We start from the raw sequence: 16781 nt of genomic DNA, 5'->3' as shown, positions 1-16781 counted from the left end.
ACCTTACATTATGAATGACTATTTTACAAACCAATCAACCAAAAAAACCCACCAAATACAAGAGGAAAAAAAAGCAAACCTCGCAGAACACCACAGCAATTCGGTTTGTGGGATATGTTGAGATGGCAGAAGATTTTGCTCTGAGGTAGAACAAAAGTGAGGTCATTTCTTGAAGGTTTTCTGAAGTGAGTGACAGTGCAGCCTGCAGCATGGCTGGCAGTAGCCCGTGCTGGCAGAAACTGCCTCCTTTTTCCCTCTGATCAGGCAGTGTAGGCAACCTGTTCTGTTAAATCACCTTTTAGGTTGGGCTAGCAAAGAAAGTTTCACTCTCTTAAGAACTTGCTTTCATCGGAAGTTGCCTGTATGGACTGCAGAAGTTTTCCTCAATAGCCTGTTTTTAAAGTATATTTTCTTTCTACAGAATTATGTTCACACTGTTGTTTTGTCAGATCCAAATTATAAGATCAGTGTACCGTTTATGGTATGAAGTGCAATAGTTTTTGATATATAGTCAGCCCAAGTATCCAGTTTGAAGTATCCAGAGTCTGAAGCCACGATACAACCCAAAATTTTGTGTGATGTTGAGTTTACTTTGAAAAACATGTAATAAATTTTTTAGAAAACTTTTTAGCTGTCTTTGCAACACCTGGGGTATCTGAATCAACAAATGTTGCGTAGTGTAATAATTTAAAACTATAAAACTACATTTTCTGGCTATATTCTCCCATGAGTAACTGCTTTGTCATTTTTTTTTTCCTCCTAAGGTATGGGCTGAAGCCAAACGACCAAATTTTGGCAGAGGAGAAGCACAAAGAACTGTAAGCTCTTTTATGGTGATATACATGCATGTTATGTATTTACTTTTTTATGTACATACATATCTTAAATACCTGAAGCAAACATTTTGTGTTTTTATAAATACCTTCTGCTCTTGAGTGTTGTCTGCTGTAAATTGCACAGCTTGTCTGAAAACGAATTGTTGCAAAAAGAGATTTAAAAATCTTTTTGCATTAATTTGTTTTAAACATTCTTTTATTAACTGCAGTTGGTACACATGCAGTTTAAATGGCCATGTTCATCCTAGCTCATATTTTATGTATGACAGTGATTACATTAACAGCTCCTGCCTGCCTGCAGTATGTCTGTGTAAAGTGAAATGTTTGTTTCTGTTTGATAGAAATGAAAAGGAAGGTTGTGGTTTTTTTTTTCAGGTTCAATGTTGACTCATTATTTTAATTTACTTATTCATGTGATGTGATATGGCCATTCCCACCTTCACAAATTCTCATTAACACAGTTGGGCTGTGGTGTGGAAGAGTCACAAGTGTCACCAGGAGGAGTCACCTGTCATTTATATTGAAATTTTGCTTGTTTTGGCTAATCTGATTTTGTAGCCTGAAACCTGTTATTCCTGGGGATAAAATATGATCCACTGAATTCTTTGTCTTGAAGGAGAAGCAGCTGTAAGGATCCTAATCAAACATTGACTGCAATGCCATATTCAACTATTTTGCTCCATCATTAAAGGCATGTCCAAACCAAAGAAACTTGAAGTTCAAATTTATTTTGATTTTTATATAGTCTTCCATGTTTAGGCAAATTAACCTTAATTTTGGCACACTAGATGCTAAAATACAAAAGCTCTACAACTGAGCTGAAAGCCAGTAATGGGTAAGTGTATATTTGGAAAATGCAAAGGAAAAAGACTTGTAGGTGTTGACTGCATATGTCACTTGTATGTTGTAAGCATTCTGGTTACATGAAGGCAATACTATAATACTTTCTATTTCAGAATTTAGCTTCAAAATTCTCCTGTTCTTAAAACTCTCAATTATGTGAAGTAATTGGCTCTTTTATTGCTGCTGTTTTAAATTCCTGCACGTTGCTACCATTGGCTAAAGACCTGTACTTGGTGCATGAACTCCAGTTTTCTTCTTGCCCCAGTTGCTCACTGATGTTCTATGTGAATATGCTCTTTGCCATTCCTCAAATCTGTATTATGTAATTGGCTTTGGGGGGTTTTTTGAAGATAGTTGATCTGAAAGACTTAGAAACTGCTTCACTTGTCACCCCTCACATAATGTTATTCAGTATTGTCTCCATGATGACTAGTGGAGTGTTTGTGTAAAAGTCTTATTACTAAATTAGATACAGATTTTTAGGATTACTTTCATATTTCTTACTTTCAGGATAGCAGTAGCAGGGAATTTGATCCCTTTTGTGTTAGTCTTTATGCTTAGATATAAGAAAACCACCTTTTTTTCTTTTCTATTTTAAACTTTACATTCTTGCACATAACTGTTTCTGTTATTACACTAGCATTATTTTGCGTTATTTAGTGGTACACCCAAAAGACTTAAGCAGTTTATCCACGTGTAAGATGAGGTAAGTGTTTCAGGTGAATTAATATTTATAGCTGTCAGGTTTTCCCATGTTAAAAGTTTGGATGTTTCTGAGTAAGGTCATTGATTTCAAACAGTAAAAATGTATTCTGATAACGAAGATTTAATTCCTTTTTTTCTAAAAGCCTTAGTGATCAAATTACTAGCCAAATAAAACATCCAGAGGATGGAAAAAGACATTTAACTTAAGTTAGTACATCATGGTAATGTACCTGTGACGTTAAAACTGCTTGAGCTGCAGGCAAAAGACAGGCAACAGCAGTTGCCTTTGATCATTAGGTAAGATTGGGTTTATGGAGAGCACAGTCTCTAATGATAGAGCACTTGTGGACAGCATAATTATGATGAACCCATTAACCCATTTTACAGGAAATAAGCTAGAAGTATTAAAAGTACTAGCATGGTGAGGGGTTAAACACAAGTTAAATCACATACGGCTCTGTATCTTGGACAGTACCAGCTGTACTGTGTGCACAAGCTTTATTTACACAAGAGAAACTGATTAAACTGAACCTTTGGATGGCAGGTATTTTATTGGAAGTACTTAAATCTTCTTCGAGCTGTTGAAGTATATTGCATATTAGTTGATTGCACATTACTTATTGATATGTTTACAGCAGGGGGGTTGAACTCATTCGATGAGTTCTTTTTTATTCAGTTTTGTATACTAAAGAAGTCTTCAGTAAAACTCAGGAAGATTTACACGACTCAGCTGCAACTGAAACCTTTCTTTGGTGTTTTGTTGTTCACACTGCAGTAGCTCCTGAGAGGATTTATGTGCTCTTGGGTATAATGGAAGAGTTTGAACATGCTTTTGCCATTGATCTTGTCATCTTGAATGTCACTGGATACTTGACCGGGGGAAAAAAAAAAACTCTCATAGGTCAGTGTCATGTTGTTTTAGGAGGAGAGACCTTTGGAACTTTTCTAGTGTGCTGTGTGCTCTTCTTGTTAGACCACGTGAACACTGTGGTACAGAACAGATTGCACACTGCTGAACCTTGGAGCACTTTCAGTCTTTCAAGCTAAACCCTCGGATGCAACTTACAAATGAGTTGTTAGATAATGATGATTTTCTGGTATTTAAATAGGCTTTCATATTTAAAAGAAATGCTAGTTCTAGGGAAATGTGGGAGACAAGTTACCACTGGGGTAATTGTTGCTGATTGGTTATAAACTTATTTTTAGGTTCAGTGCCCTTATAACTAAAGTGTTCTCCTGAACCCATCCCAATGTTTTTAAGTCAAATGGAAAGTAATTCTTTACATATTACTGTTCAGTGACAAAATCCTTCTATGTAAAATAATTTATCTTCCAGTCTTTGAAATGTCAGCAGCTTTTCCATTGTCTTGCTTAGTAGTAAAGACAACCTCTTTAGGCATTCTTCATCTAGAAATATCCCAGTGATTTATCTTACTGTCAGCTGTCCTTCAGTTTCTCAGGGATCACATCTGTGAAGCAGTTCTTCATAAAAATGTCAATTTTGTTCAGTAATGAATGCCTTATCTCCAAAGGTAACTGGGCCAGCTATACCCTGAATTGGCTTGATCCTTTTGTCCTTGAATCTTAGTTATCTAGAGAGATAAGTACAGCCACTAAGACTGGAGTTGGTTTACAAGCATGGCACATGCTTAACTTCTATTTTAAGAGCTAAGGTATGAAAGATCTTTTTTTTCCTGCTTCCAGTTCACTTTGACTGTAGCAGCCTTTTAATTTGTCTTTTCATGTAGTGTACACTTCTTTTATCTTAAAGGAATTTGTTAGCACTAAAGCTGTAAGTTGGTGCATATATGCATTCTGTTCAGAATTCAACTGGAAATATCTACCCTCCCAAACCCCAGTCAACTTCTGAATGCATGTCATGGAAGGTGGAGGGTACTGTCCTGTTTCCATGTAAAATTAGCAGATTAGTTAAAGCAGATCAAACCAAGCATGCCTGTGTTGCAGTGAATCAAATGAGCAATCATACTTGTTTTCACTGGCAAGTTTGTTATTCTGCAGCAAGAATAATAACAAAAAATGGGGGAACAGTATTATCTTCAGTTTGCACAGGAGTTTTACAAGGTAAGTGTACATTTGGGGCTGAAGAGATTCCCTGGAGGTGTTTCCCACCTCCTCCAACCCAACTAATTCCCTGTAACTTTGAGGAGAGGGAAAAAAAATACATCCTGCAAGACTACTGAGGAAACTTGGACATAATAAGGTTGGTGAGGACTTAATATTGCATATATTTTTTTTCTCCTTTTGAGAACAATAAATAAACATAAACTCTGAGAAAATAATATTGTCTTTTAGTAAAGTATGGGCTGTTAGCAAAATTTTGGCAGTTTGACTAGCTTGTATGAATAGGTGACTAAAATATATTCTTTGTGAGTTTTAAAAGCATTGTTTGGAGTTTAGTGGTACCACTGAGTCTGTAAGCAATGCTTCAGGACACTTGTTTTAGTGCAGCTTTGACTGCTGGTTGTACAATTTTATAAACTGTTTTGTTTAAGCAGTTTGGACCATGATGCAGCGCTTTTTTGGAAGTGAGTTGAAGGAGAAAGTAGGAAATGTGGTACCTGCGTTGTGTTTCTGATTTCATAAGGCATTTTTTTACAGAAAGAAAGGCTGTGAAGTGAGAAAGAAAACAATCTTTCTTTCTCTTCAGTCAGCCTTTTGATGTTTTGGTCAGAAGGGAGAGTGGAAGTGTTGCTCTGCTGCAAGTTAACTGAGAGGGATTTATTTAGGTATTTCATTCTTAGCTGCATAGTTGCTGTTTTTCGTTGTGAAATTGCACAAGGGAGAGAGGGACTCAAACTTGAGAAGCTGTTTGGGTGACTGATGGAGTTTTGAATTACCTGCAACATCTGCCTGGGAGTGGGGTGGTGCTGTGGGGGTGTTGTGTGTGTATTGTCTGGTTTTGCTCAGTCAATATATGAGTGAGTACTGGAAGGGTCAATCTTGGAGTCACAGTAGGGACATTTGGGGATTAGAAAAGGGCCTCTGTGATGCTTGGGAAAGAGTAGAGAAATCTATAGAAGGGTTTTAGAAGTAGTCTGGGTATGTTAGAGAGCTAGAGGATGAGAGGGATTAGAACCTCTTGGAGGGAATGTTGTAGTGGACTTTCCTTGTATTTGGGGCAGTGGGATTACCCTGTGTTAGTCACTGGCTATCACAGTACTTTAATACAAAAGCTGAGGGACTCGACCCCAAGCCCAATTACACTGCAATCGTGTGCCATCGATGGTTCAGCTCGTAGTGAGAGAGCCCTGAATGCTGGGGACACAAAGGGGTGCCCCGTCTGTCTGACGCTGTTGGAAATAGCCGAGTATTTTACGCCACTAGAGGGAGTAGTTTATCTTCAGTAACACCTGGAAAAATCCTTCCCTGTGTGTTTGCTTTGGGATTTGGTGTCTTGTTGGTGTGTAGTCTCTCCAAAATACTTTTGGTCTTTATCCATTCTGTTACCCCCAAATCTAAAAAAGAGGGTAGAAAATTGTTGGGGGGAGAGGGGAAGAGAAATATCAATTATTTGTTGGCCTACTCAACATATTCTGACAATATAGATGATTTATATGGTTGAGGTCATACATGAAGCTGTCACAGATACCTGTTTAAGTTGTTGAATTACTTTATGTCATATACATAACTTATAATTACATTTTAATGGATTAATATATATTATTAAATGTGATTTGGCAATGAATTTATTTGGAAAACTGCTATGACAATAACAAGGTGCCCAGCTTCATGAAAAAAGTTGCCAACTTTCAGCTTCACACAACTTCTCGATTTCTTCCTCATTTTTTTTAGAGCGGTATCAGACTGACCTGTTTCCTGGTGTAGAGGTTTGTATGAAAACTTCAATAAAAATTGTTACTGTAGAATCAATACTCACGTTGACAAAATTGACTGTTTTTAGAATTGCTACAAATAAAACTCTTAAACTTCTCTTTTTATTGAATAAATAATAATACGGAATAATCAGTCTCTTAAATTGCCACCTTCTCCCAAAGCAAACAAAATTCTGTGGTATATTGACACTGATTGTTCCATGACATGGAGTCAAGCACTTCTTTAATTCAACTTCCATTAAATGCTTGGGAATTCTGTAGAGTAAGAATCTGGATTATGTGGTGTAGAGATTTAAAAAACATGTAATGACTGAGCTTGATGGTTGAGAACTCTGTGCTGATCTGGAGTGTTTTAATCCCATTCTTTGGGTGGTTGGCTCCCTCTGTAGAAACTACTTTAAATTGCACTTTCATTTCTCTAGAATTGTTTTATCACTTCTGTGATTGATATGTATATATAAAGGCTTGACTCAGATGTACTAAAAGAATGATTTAGGGTTAGCTACAGAATTCCTATTAAAGATTCCTCCCTCTATATTTTTTCCTTCATTTTTCTACCTGCCCACCCTTCACCTAATTCTTTTGAATTACAGCACCAATGAAAATTAGCATTACAGAAATCAGCTCAGGAAATTCTTGGTAACAGCCAATTCTGCATAAAATTTCTAGAAATTAAGGTTCTAGATTAGAGCAGAAATACTTTTTCCTTCTTGATGAAGCAGTCTTTACATCTGCCTAAATTTAAAATGAAAAATTGCAAGAGTTAGTTATATTGTATAATTTTATTTTGCATCCTGCTGTTGAAAATATGAAATAAATAATATGCACATTAAACATGTGGGTGGTAAACATATTGAATCAGTGTTTTAAAATTGTGCTTATGTGTCAATACAGTATTTTAATTGAGCCTCCTCCCTCTGTTCGTGTTACTTTGTGTGTGTAGTATATTAAAGCACAACTTCGCTTTGTAGCCTTACAGGCTACAAATATCCTTTAGAATATCCTCTATTGTTAAGCAGCTCTTGGAAATTAGTGTCAGTTCATTCTTGTATGACACAGTGCTTATTTGATGTAAAATAGAAGAAAACTTCTGATAAGTGCTATAGTTGGCAGATAAGAACAAGGCTTATGTTCCTCCAGAGAGCTTGGTTTTGTAGCCTGAGATGCTTATCTGAGACTGTTGTGTGATACAACACTTCCATGATAGTGGGAAAGAGGAGAGCTGGAGGGGAAGGAGAAGGATGGATGTGAAAGCCAATGGAGAATCCAAAATATTTTATATATATCACACATGAGAATCTAAAAACAAAGGGTCTAAAAACAGCTGCTAAAGTACTGAAACCTAATTTGCTTAAATCAAACTGTGGAAGTTCCCAGTGTGAGACGCGTTATTCTTCTCAATCTCATATATTGATTTTTCTTCTCTTACCTCCAGTAGAGGTTTTTCAAGTACTTGTGTCACCTGCTTTGATTACTGTCACCAGTTGAAGTCTTGGACTCCAGTGCTCAAGTGTTCTAAACTGCTGTGCAGCGTTTCAGCTCGCCCCTCACCCAGTGTTCCTAGGAAAGGAACAGTTACACCCTCTTATCCCCCTAGGCTTCATTTTCAGTCAATGCAGTTTGAAACATGATTGTCCAGAAGGAGACTTTTTCCTTTACCACTTCTCTTGGCACTTGTCTTAATTTACAGCAAATTCAAAAATGGTGTGAAACAATAGTGTTAACCATGGTTTAACTTCATTGACTCCTAGTACGCACAAAGTGTGGTGCTAGTACAGTAGTCACAAGACTGTGTGCAACCACTGATGTGTTTGAAGACTGGGTTTTGAATAGGCAGGCTGAGTTTTCCATAGAGCTGCATGTTTCTGTTGCTGTAGTGTATTCTTTCAGATAGAGAATGGGGTGAGTACTTAGAAGGAGATGCAGTCATGCTGCCGAGCATGCAAAATCTTCTGGGATCGCTGCTTTTTAGTTAAGGTAGCTGGAAAGGTTTCTGCATCTTTATTGCACAGAAGTGCACAGTTTAGAATTGGACAAGATCTGTCTTGAGAGTATTATTTTTTGTGTTATGCACTGTAGCAGTAACTTGAGATTTTTCTAAAATTTAGAGATGATCAGTTGTTCGTTTTAATAGTTTAGAAGATACATGGTGTGTCTTTGGGTCTCTCAGAGAATGTACTAAAGATACTGCTGTGGGATGGTTTTGAGCTGTCAGAGTAATTACTTCAAGCTGGAAGATACACTGCAAGAGCTGCATATTCTGAGAGAGAGAATGAGAGTTTAACATAACAGGGGATTTCATTCTTTTACTGTATTTCTCAGATGCATTTAGCTCACAGTCCTCTGGAGATAGCACTAGAATCAGAATAAAAGCTAATACCTGCCCAGGCATTTAATGAAATTACATTAATTAAGTATAATGTACGTGGAGGAGAACCTTCAGATAATCTTCTGTTGGCAGATCCCGTTTTAATTCTGGTTGTGCTGCTATTTTAGTGACCCAACAGCAAAGCTGTTGCAGTTGAGGCGCTGTTTGGAAGCCCCAGCAAAGGGACGTGAGGTCAGTGCTGGGTGTGCCACGAGGTGGTGCTTTGTGCAGGAGCCAGTTCGGTGGCAGCTCAGTGATGCCTACAGGGAGCCGTGTAAAGTGTCTAAAGCTTGTAACCACTTGAAAGTACTTAGCAGTGCACTGTTATCTTGCTGTTTAAATAACAGAAATATTTAAAATAAAATAAAAATTTAAATAATATTATTAATATATTTTTGTTTAAAAGCTTGATGTGAGACTTACCACTTTCCTCAAGGCTATTTAAAAAGCGAAAATAAGAAATATGTATTTCATGTGTGTGTACAGTTTGAGATGAGAAACACCCGAGCAAAGTGGGGGGTCGTGTGTGGGATTTTTGTAGTGCAGACCACAAACATCTTTCATGTTCAGATTGTTATGTTAACAGATTATGTTATAATAGATGAATTTGCAAAATCCAGAGTTATAGGTTAATTATCTCTTCTCTAAACTCAGGTTTGTTTTGTGGTTTATTGTTTTAGTTTTGTTTTTTAACATGTTGCTGGTATGCTTATCTAAATCAATAATCTGGCCAATGCCAAAGAAAGTAAAAATAGTCATTACTAGTTTTTTTGATGGTCCTAAGACTAGATGGAGAATTTAAACTTTCAATATTTTTGCATTTTAATGAAAAAAATCTACTCTTAGAGAATGTACGTGACAACTGAATTTTCAAATGCAGACATATTTCATTTGATTTGTGAATAGCTTCCAGCTTTTGTGAAGTCTTAGGATTTTAAAAATAGACCTTACTGCTTGATGGCACCTGTGTGTGCACGTTCTGTTTAAATTAATAAAGTATGTGTATTTATTGTGTATTGTTTCTTCATAATTCCATCAGAGACACAGTCAGCATATAATGCCTCTGTTTTTCCTGAATAATCAGGTAAAGAGCTGTGTTGTAGCACAGTCCATGTTCTCTGACATTTGTGTGTATTTTTCAAGGAATAACATGGTATATATTTTTCCTATGCTGGGACTTCCAATTTTCTCATTTAAAATCTTTTTTTTTTTTAGTGAGAATGTTTAGAATTGAATTGCCAGAGAAATTCAGCTGATGTCCTGCTTGTTAAGCTATTGTAAAAAAAGGCAGAATCACATCAGATATTCCATTTCCAAAATAGTTAATGCAATATGTCTCTCTTCACTAGTTTAAAAGTATCCTCATCTAGAGATGTAAGCACCACAAATAAAACATAAAATAAGCTGTATAGTTTATCAGCAACTGAAAGAATAGATAAGTCTCTGTTGTTCATTCAGTCTTTTCTGAGTTAAACCTAACCCCAAGAGTACCAATTAGTGCTCAGTATAGTGAATTCTGCTATTTTAAAGGTGATCATCTATCAGTGCAGATTAAATGGCTTGTGTGAAAATAATTTAGTGGCTGTCCATTAATTGCCTTTCCTTTCATAAAAGTGTAGAAAGAGACCTCAAGAGATCGTTTAGTTTCATTCCCCTAATCCAGCTAGAGATGCATCTTTGTCATTCCTGGCAGATGTTTCTGTAGCCTCCTCCAAAGGTCTTTGGAAATTGGAAGATGTCATGTGGAGACAGTGCGGTTTTACTACATAATCTGTAATGGTGTGCTGCTTTGTTCCCACTGAAAAGTTTGCTTGCAGGATGAAGCACAAAACTATTGCCCCCAAGTCAGCTAATGAGTGGAGAAAGAGCAGTGCAGAGGGAGTTTGATACATTACAGAATGTGTAGGAACGGGATAGGGGAAAAAAGGCAGTGGTTCAAAACTGGGGAGCCAGAACAATGCACGACAAGGCTGGGTGCAAAGAGAACAGGCATGGTTCTCTTTGCTGGGGTAAGGCTCTGTGCTCCTGTGCACCCATTCACCCTTACAGGCAAAAACACAGCAGGCAGAGTAGCCTGTAGTGTGAACAAGACATCAAGACTTAAGCCATTTTAGTAGGGTGATAGAAGAGATCACTTGTAGTTAACTCTCTGATTAAATCAGGACATCTAGAAGCCCCTGCTTAGCACTGTGAGTATATGTGTCCAGTATGGATGTGCAGTTTTACATTTGCAGGGCGATAAGTTTGTTTTGCTTTCCTGCTGCTCATGAATAGTATTGAAAACTTGCCAGGAAGTATCTTCTGATCTACGTACTTATGTGGCTCAATAATCATTGTATCATGCAATCATCTCTCAGACATGTAAATTGATTTGTACTCGAAACTTTGTACTAGATAAGATTGTAATTTTCTGGATCTGTGGCCAAAGCAAACAGGGAATGTAGCTGGCTCTGAATTGCTTGGGAAAGTTGCTGCAGCTTGAGAAGCTGTGTGCCTGACCGATGGAGCTCTGCTCCTTCTGAAGGGCGGCTCCTACCCTGGTGCCGCTGTGGCTGGGTGCGATCAGATGACCTTGCTGTACAAGAAGGGGAAACAGCGACTGACACACGCTGCAGCTTCTGTCCCCACACCAGTGCTCACAGATGGAGTGCAGCTGCTGCAAGGGGTTCACTGGTACCTCCTGGTCACAGGAGTCAGCTGGTGCAGTTGCAGCTGCAGATGCCCGTGTCTGTGCTGAGCAGCTGAAACACAGGCATTGTACAGGCTGGGACGGATGGAGAGAAACTCCCTGTGCCAGTTAAGCATCTTACCCACCCTGCACCCAGCAGGTGTGTCCTGGCCTGACCTTGTCTCTTTAGCTGATGTAGCTGGCTCTGATTGTGAGGGGAGTAACAACAGAGCTACAGACAGTGATAATGTAAAGGTATTAATTAATTTCAGTTTCTTATTTCTAATATCTGCTTTAAAATGCCTGAATACACACAGATTTGGGTCAGCAGGATGTGTGCAGGTCTAGAATTGGACTATCAAAGATAGGAAGACAGAATCACAATCTTCCACTGTGTGAGAAAAAGTATTTTGGGAAATGCAGTATTAGTGCAAAAATATGTCGACTGCTTTAAGTTTAAAGTGAATATTGAAACAAGATATGCAACTACAGTAGTTAACACTGTGCTTTTAAGTTGCAGTGAAAAGTTATCTTACAGATTTGGTGAAAACTGAGATGGGCTACTGCAAAGTGCTCCTGAACTAACTTAAAGAACTTTATTCTAAAGTAGGCGATCTCAATCTAACATTTCTAGCATTCAGCAGCAGTGATACATGACTGTATGCACCAGTGACTAAGCCTACTGTTCCCATCTGTTGACATCATCCTGCACAGATTTCTTGAATTGTAACAAAAAAAAGTTCTAGTTGAAATTCCAGCAGCAGTTATGAGGATGTTTAGAAACAGTGGCTTTGTTAAAACCTCACAGTGTGTCAATATCCCACTTCACAATAAAGAGAAAATTGTGCCATCACAGTTCCCCAAATACGTGTTAGTGGTTGATATAATTTATGGGAAACTTTCCTAAGCTGGAAGGATGTGCCTGTGTCAAGGTTTGGACTGTTAAACTCTGTGACTGCTCATTTACTGTCTCTACTCTGAAAAACACCCTGCAAATGTCTTTAGTACCAGTACTTTATTTCTCTATTCCTGCTGTACTGGTTATTTCAGATGGCAATTACTGTACAGCAGCCTTTTCCCCCTTTATTTTCTTTCTTTTGGCTCTTGTACAGTAAGTACCACAGGTACTTACTGTGAGTAAAGGTCACCATTCTGGTACACAAAAGTATAAAATACTCGATTTTCTAAGGAAGTAGGACATCAAATAAGTGAATAGAAGGGAAAAACTTAACTGAATATGATTAAAAATACTAGAGGGAGGAACAAACAGGCCTAAAATACACAGAGTAGAGTTGTTTGGATCTATTTTGGGGGGCTGAGGGAGGTGGGCCAGTGTTTTAGAGTTGTCTTTTTGGTTTTTTGGGGTTTTTTAAACATGTGTACTAAGAAGACCCTGAATAATTTTCTACTTAAAAAAAAAAAGGAGCAGCCTAGTTCAGGTGAATGGTATATTCAACCTTCAGTGAATATATTAGAAGATTTCAGCATTGGAATAAACTTGCATTACTGATCTTGTAATATTTACAAGTTGCACAGCCTTATATTTGTTACTTTGTGCAGTATTGTTTTCACATAATTATTTGTACGTGCAATTTCTCTTTTCAAAAATCTTTGCTAATACTGTATTTTCCACCAAGATCCCTATATTCTTGGGATACTGGCTGCTCAAAAAAAATTATTAGAAGTGGAAGTACCATGCTTATCTGTTTTACAGTTGCTCCAGCTAGATCACTCCAAGTGATGTGTGTGATGAGCATCTTAAAGGGAGGATATTGCCACTGGATGGTGCTATTGTTATGTTATTTAACTTACATTCTGTGATAATGTGGACAGCATGAAATCTCCACCCCTGTCCTCACGGAAGATTTTGTAAAGATCTGCTGCAGGAAAATCCTGTGTATACAGGTCACAGTACGGAAAGTCCAATAGTCATCCATAACCTGTACCTTCATGAAGGTTGGGCAAAGGTAATTCTGTCTGGTGTGATCTGTATTCGAATTTGGCAGATAAACGTTTAATGCAAGTTTGGATGAGAGCCTGCTGTTTGGTAATACAGCTGTTTTTATTGAAGGTGATATTCTTGAGGAATGGGACACATTTGAGCCAATCAGCTCTGTGAGATCTGCATATTCATAATACATCTAATTATCCAGGAAGAGATGCTGAGTTACTGAAATTGTCACTTTGAACGGTTTCCTAACGAGGGGACTGTCTTTTAAAACGGCAGGGGTTACATAGTTAGCTACCTATTACATTACAAAAAAAAAAGTTTTGACTGTTTTATGCAAATATACTGCATTACCTTGTATAAATGAGAAGGTAAATCAGCTTTTGAAAGCCCTTCATGTTTTTTTGAGGGTGAAGAAAATGAATTCTTCTTACAAATTTGCATTTCAAGAAGTAAATAACTGCTTGAAAAGGTGCACCTTCTTTTAAAGATTGCAGTTTGATAAGCTAGAGATTTGAGCGTTAAAATGGCTTTAGAAATTTTTGAAATTCATCTTGGAATATGCTATGAACAATTGAAAATATACTCCAATTTTCTTATAAGCTGGTTTTAAAATGATTTATTTTTTTGTACTTGCACTCTTTCCCTCTTCCATTTTCATTCACGTATTAGATATGTCTGGAGCAATTGGAGTAAATTTTTTTAAGAGACGTGGGAGAGGAGAGGAAGGGGAAAAAATCCCAAGAAACTAAGAAAACTGTTGCTGTTGTCAGTCCTGACTTCAGAAGGAATTATGAGATTTGGCAAGACATGATCTTGTGTATTTGTAGCCTGTCTCTTTTGCCAATTGAGCTGTCCTGTGTCTGTCTTCTAGTAGCTCTAAAGTTTAGAGGACAATATCAGAGCCATGTTTGACAGGGCAGAGAAAATGTGTAGGATAAGAAGTTACTGAATGTCTCAACCAAGTTAGTGGCTTGATAAAGAGAGTTGCATTGAGGGAAGGGTGGGTAGAACACACATTATTTGCTCCCAGCAGCACCATGCCTGATGGGCTGGAACAACCTCTGGGTACTACCCAGCCAACCATGATGCAGGGAACCACATATCAGCAAGTCCTCCCTTTTCCTCATCCAAACAGCTGGATTGGAGGAGGTGGGAGAAGAATGAGGGTGAGAGGCTACTGTGAGGGGATTTCAGGAACATGACAGAGAAGTAAGACTGTTGGTATAGGAAATACAGAATGTGGATTGTTAAGAAACCAGGCTGCTTTACCAGAAGCAGTTTCACCTTCAGCAGGTATATCTTTCAGAGGCTGTTTCTTAGATATGCTCATTACTAATTGAAATTAGAAGCTGTTTACTTGTTCCATCTGCACCTGGGAGACCTTAGTTTGTTTATGCTACATCTGTCCTGGAGTTCTAATTCTCATTTTTGTATTTGAATTTTCTAATATAAAAGTAGCTAGCTTATTTGTTTCCCCCCTATTTTTAAGTTTATTTTTTTTGTCAGACAGCCTGTTCCAAAGTCTCTCTTCTAACAGGCATAGATTTCAGTCTGCCTCTATTGGTGCAGTTATTTCATATGCTTAATTTTTCTCCTTTCTGTCTTAAGCCATTAACTCTTTTACTGTGTTTATTTTACTTGCTGTTGTAGCTGTTAGCCTTATCTAGCATAGACATAGTTGATGGCAACTCAAACTTTTGAGATAATGGTCAGTATATAGGCATACAAAGCAATGCTGTGTATCTTGAGTTCTCTGAGAGAAGGCAGTTCTCTTCTTGGAGCTCTGATCAAGAGCAGGGTTGGGATAAGACAGGATGAAGTCAGACTGTGAGGAGCTGACCTGAAGTGCAAACAAATTATTTCTGGGAGAAGTCTCAGAAACTAATCAGAGGCTCAGGGATATGGTGCAGTACTGTTGGGTCTAACTGGAGATGCTTGGGGTCAGGAGGGGAGCCAGAGAAGATTCAGGGAGTCCCTGCTGGAAAGTGAAGTGCAGGAGTTTGACAGGAAGTTGGCTGGTGTACTTTGGAGCTTCGTGTGAGGATTTTTCCAACAGTAGTGAGTGGTATTGATCTTCTCCTTGGAGTGTCTGTTGGGCTGAAGGCCGTGGGTTGTACTTACTTGAAGCGGACTATCTATGTATAAATGTTTCAGGTGGTAGCAGTGGGAAAGAGATCCAAAGTATTAGGCTAAGTATGTCTAGGGCATTATCTAAAGGGATTATGAATTAATGGATCCGTTTCTCTTGCACTGAGGGTTGAGAAGATGAAGAGATTTCGTTCTAGTTGAAAATCCTCTTTGTTATGTTGAAGTATTTTTAATAGAGTATGTAATTCTTCACACTTAGTACAAGCAAATGGATAACTAGATCTTGGTGTTTTTTTTTTATTTCTACTCAACTGAAGTTTCTTAAAATCCCTTGGTATTTGAAAAGACCTAAAATGCTTAAAAGTAAGTGAAGATCTTAATTAATGATAACCTTATTGCATCTAAAGCTGCAGCTGTGTAAGCTGGATGTCTCCTTTTAGTGTGATATATTTTTATTTCTTCATCTTTTGAATAGCTGAAGATAATGCGTTTTTCAGAAATTAAAAATGGAAAAATAACCTGTGCATTCTTCTTTGTGTCCCTCTTCCTGGCATAAACTGAGATCATCTGCAAGATCAAATATCTGCAAGAATCTGTGTTCTTGTAACTGAAAGTCCTCTGTAGATGTTTATTGGACAGGGTCACTGAGTTATTAATGAAATTTGATTAATGTATTTTATTATTTCACTGATTATGCCTTATTTTACATCTTTTTGTATGGTCACTATAAAATAATATGTCACTTAATAGTGGGGAAAAAAAGCTGACATTATGTATCTCTCTAGGTTTTTTCAAATTCTTCATGGTTTTACTGTAGGCTCAAAAATGAACAGACCCATACAAAAAAGTTTCAATAATTGGAATGAATTTCTGAATCACTGTAGTTAGGTACATGATTCCAGGTACACCTCAGTTTTTCAGGGTTTTTCTTCTTGTTTGTTGGGTCTGAATGTGAAGGAGTGATTCTGTTCTAGTATGTGACTGCTGCTGTGCCCTCTGGCTTCTGTATGAAATAGTGAAGCAGAATTATCTCTTGTTTGAACGAGTATGAAACCCTAGGTATGTTCCCACATGGAAGTCTCATGTTCAGTGTGTCATAGGTCTGTCTCACTTAAATTCTTATTATTAGAAATTCATTTTCTGAGTGTAATGAAGTAACACATCACAAACTCATGTTTTAGTCAGTGTGATTGTGAATATAGATCGGGTGTTCAACAACCAAGATGTAATAGTAAAATGTCCTTTATATTTATAATGTACAATAGTCATGATAGATTTTGTAAAACAGATATTGTTTGAGAGCATCCAGCTTCATCTGACAAATAAAGATAATTCTTTAAAGATACCATCTGTTCAGGCCTCATGTTTTTGGGTCCAGTACCTTCATAGTGTAGATTCGTGAATCTTCACTGATTATTGAAAGTTCCTTCTCCAACTTTTTTCCAGTTTTCAGTTTATTTCAGCTTTT

The 16781-nt window shown here is 37.5% G+C and overlaps 1 protein-coding gene across 1 annotated transcript in view; it reads left to right on the top strand.

The window, feature by feature from the left end:
• ADK (adenosine kinase) overlaps positions 1-16781 on the top strand; it is a 260288-nt gene that overhangs the window by 18044 nt on the left and 225463 nt on the right. Inside the window, exon 2 of the mRNA XM_018069002.3 lies at positions 765-818. Coding sequence (XP_017924491.1) covers positions 765-818 — 54 coding nt within the window. The remainder of the gene's footprint in view (positions 1-764; positions 819-16781) is intronic.

The sequence above is a fragment of the Manacus vitellinus genome, unplaced genomic scaffold, assembly GCF_001715985.3.
Source record: "Manacus vitellinus isolate BGI_N305 unplaced genomic scaffold, ASM171598v3 scaffold_15_pilon, whole genome shotgun sequence".
Lineage (NCBI taxonomy): Eukaryota > Metazoa > Chordata > Aves > Passeriformes > Pipridae > Manacus > Manacus vitellinus.
The sequence above is the reverse complement of the archived record's forward strand: the minus strand, read 5'-3'. Positions and strand labels throughout refer to the sequence as shown.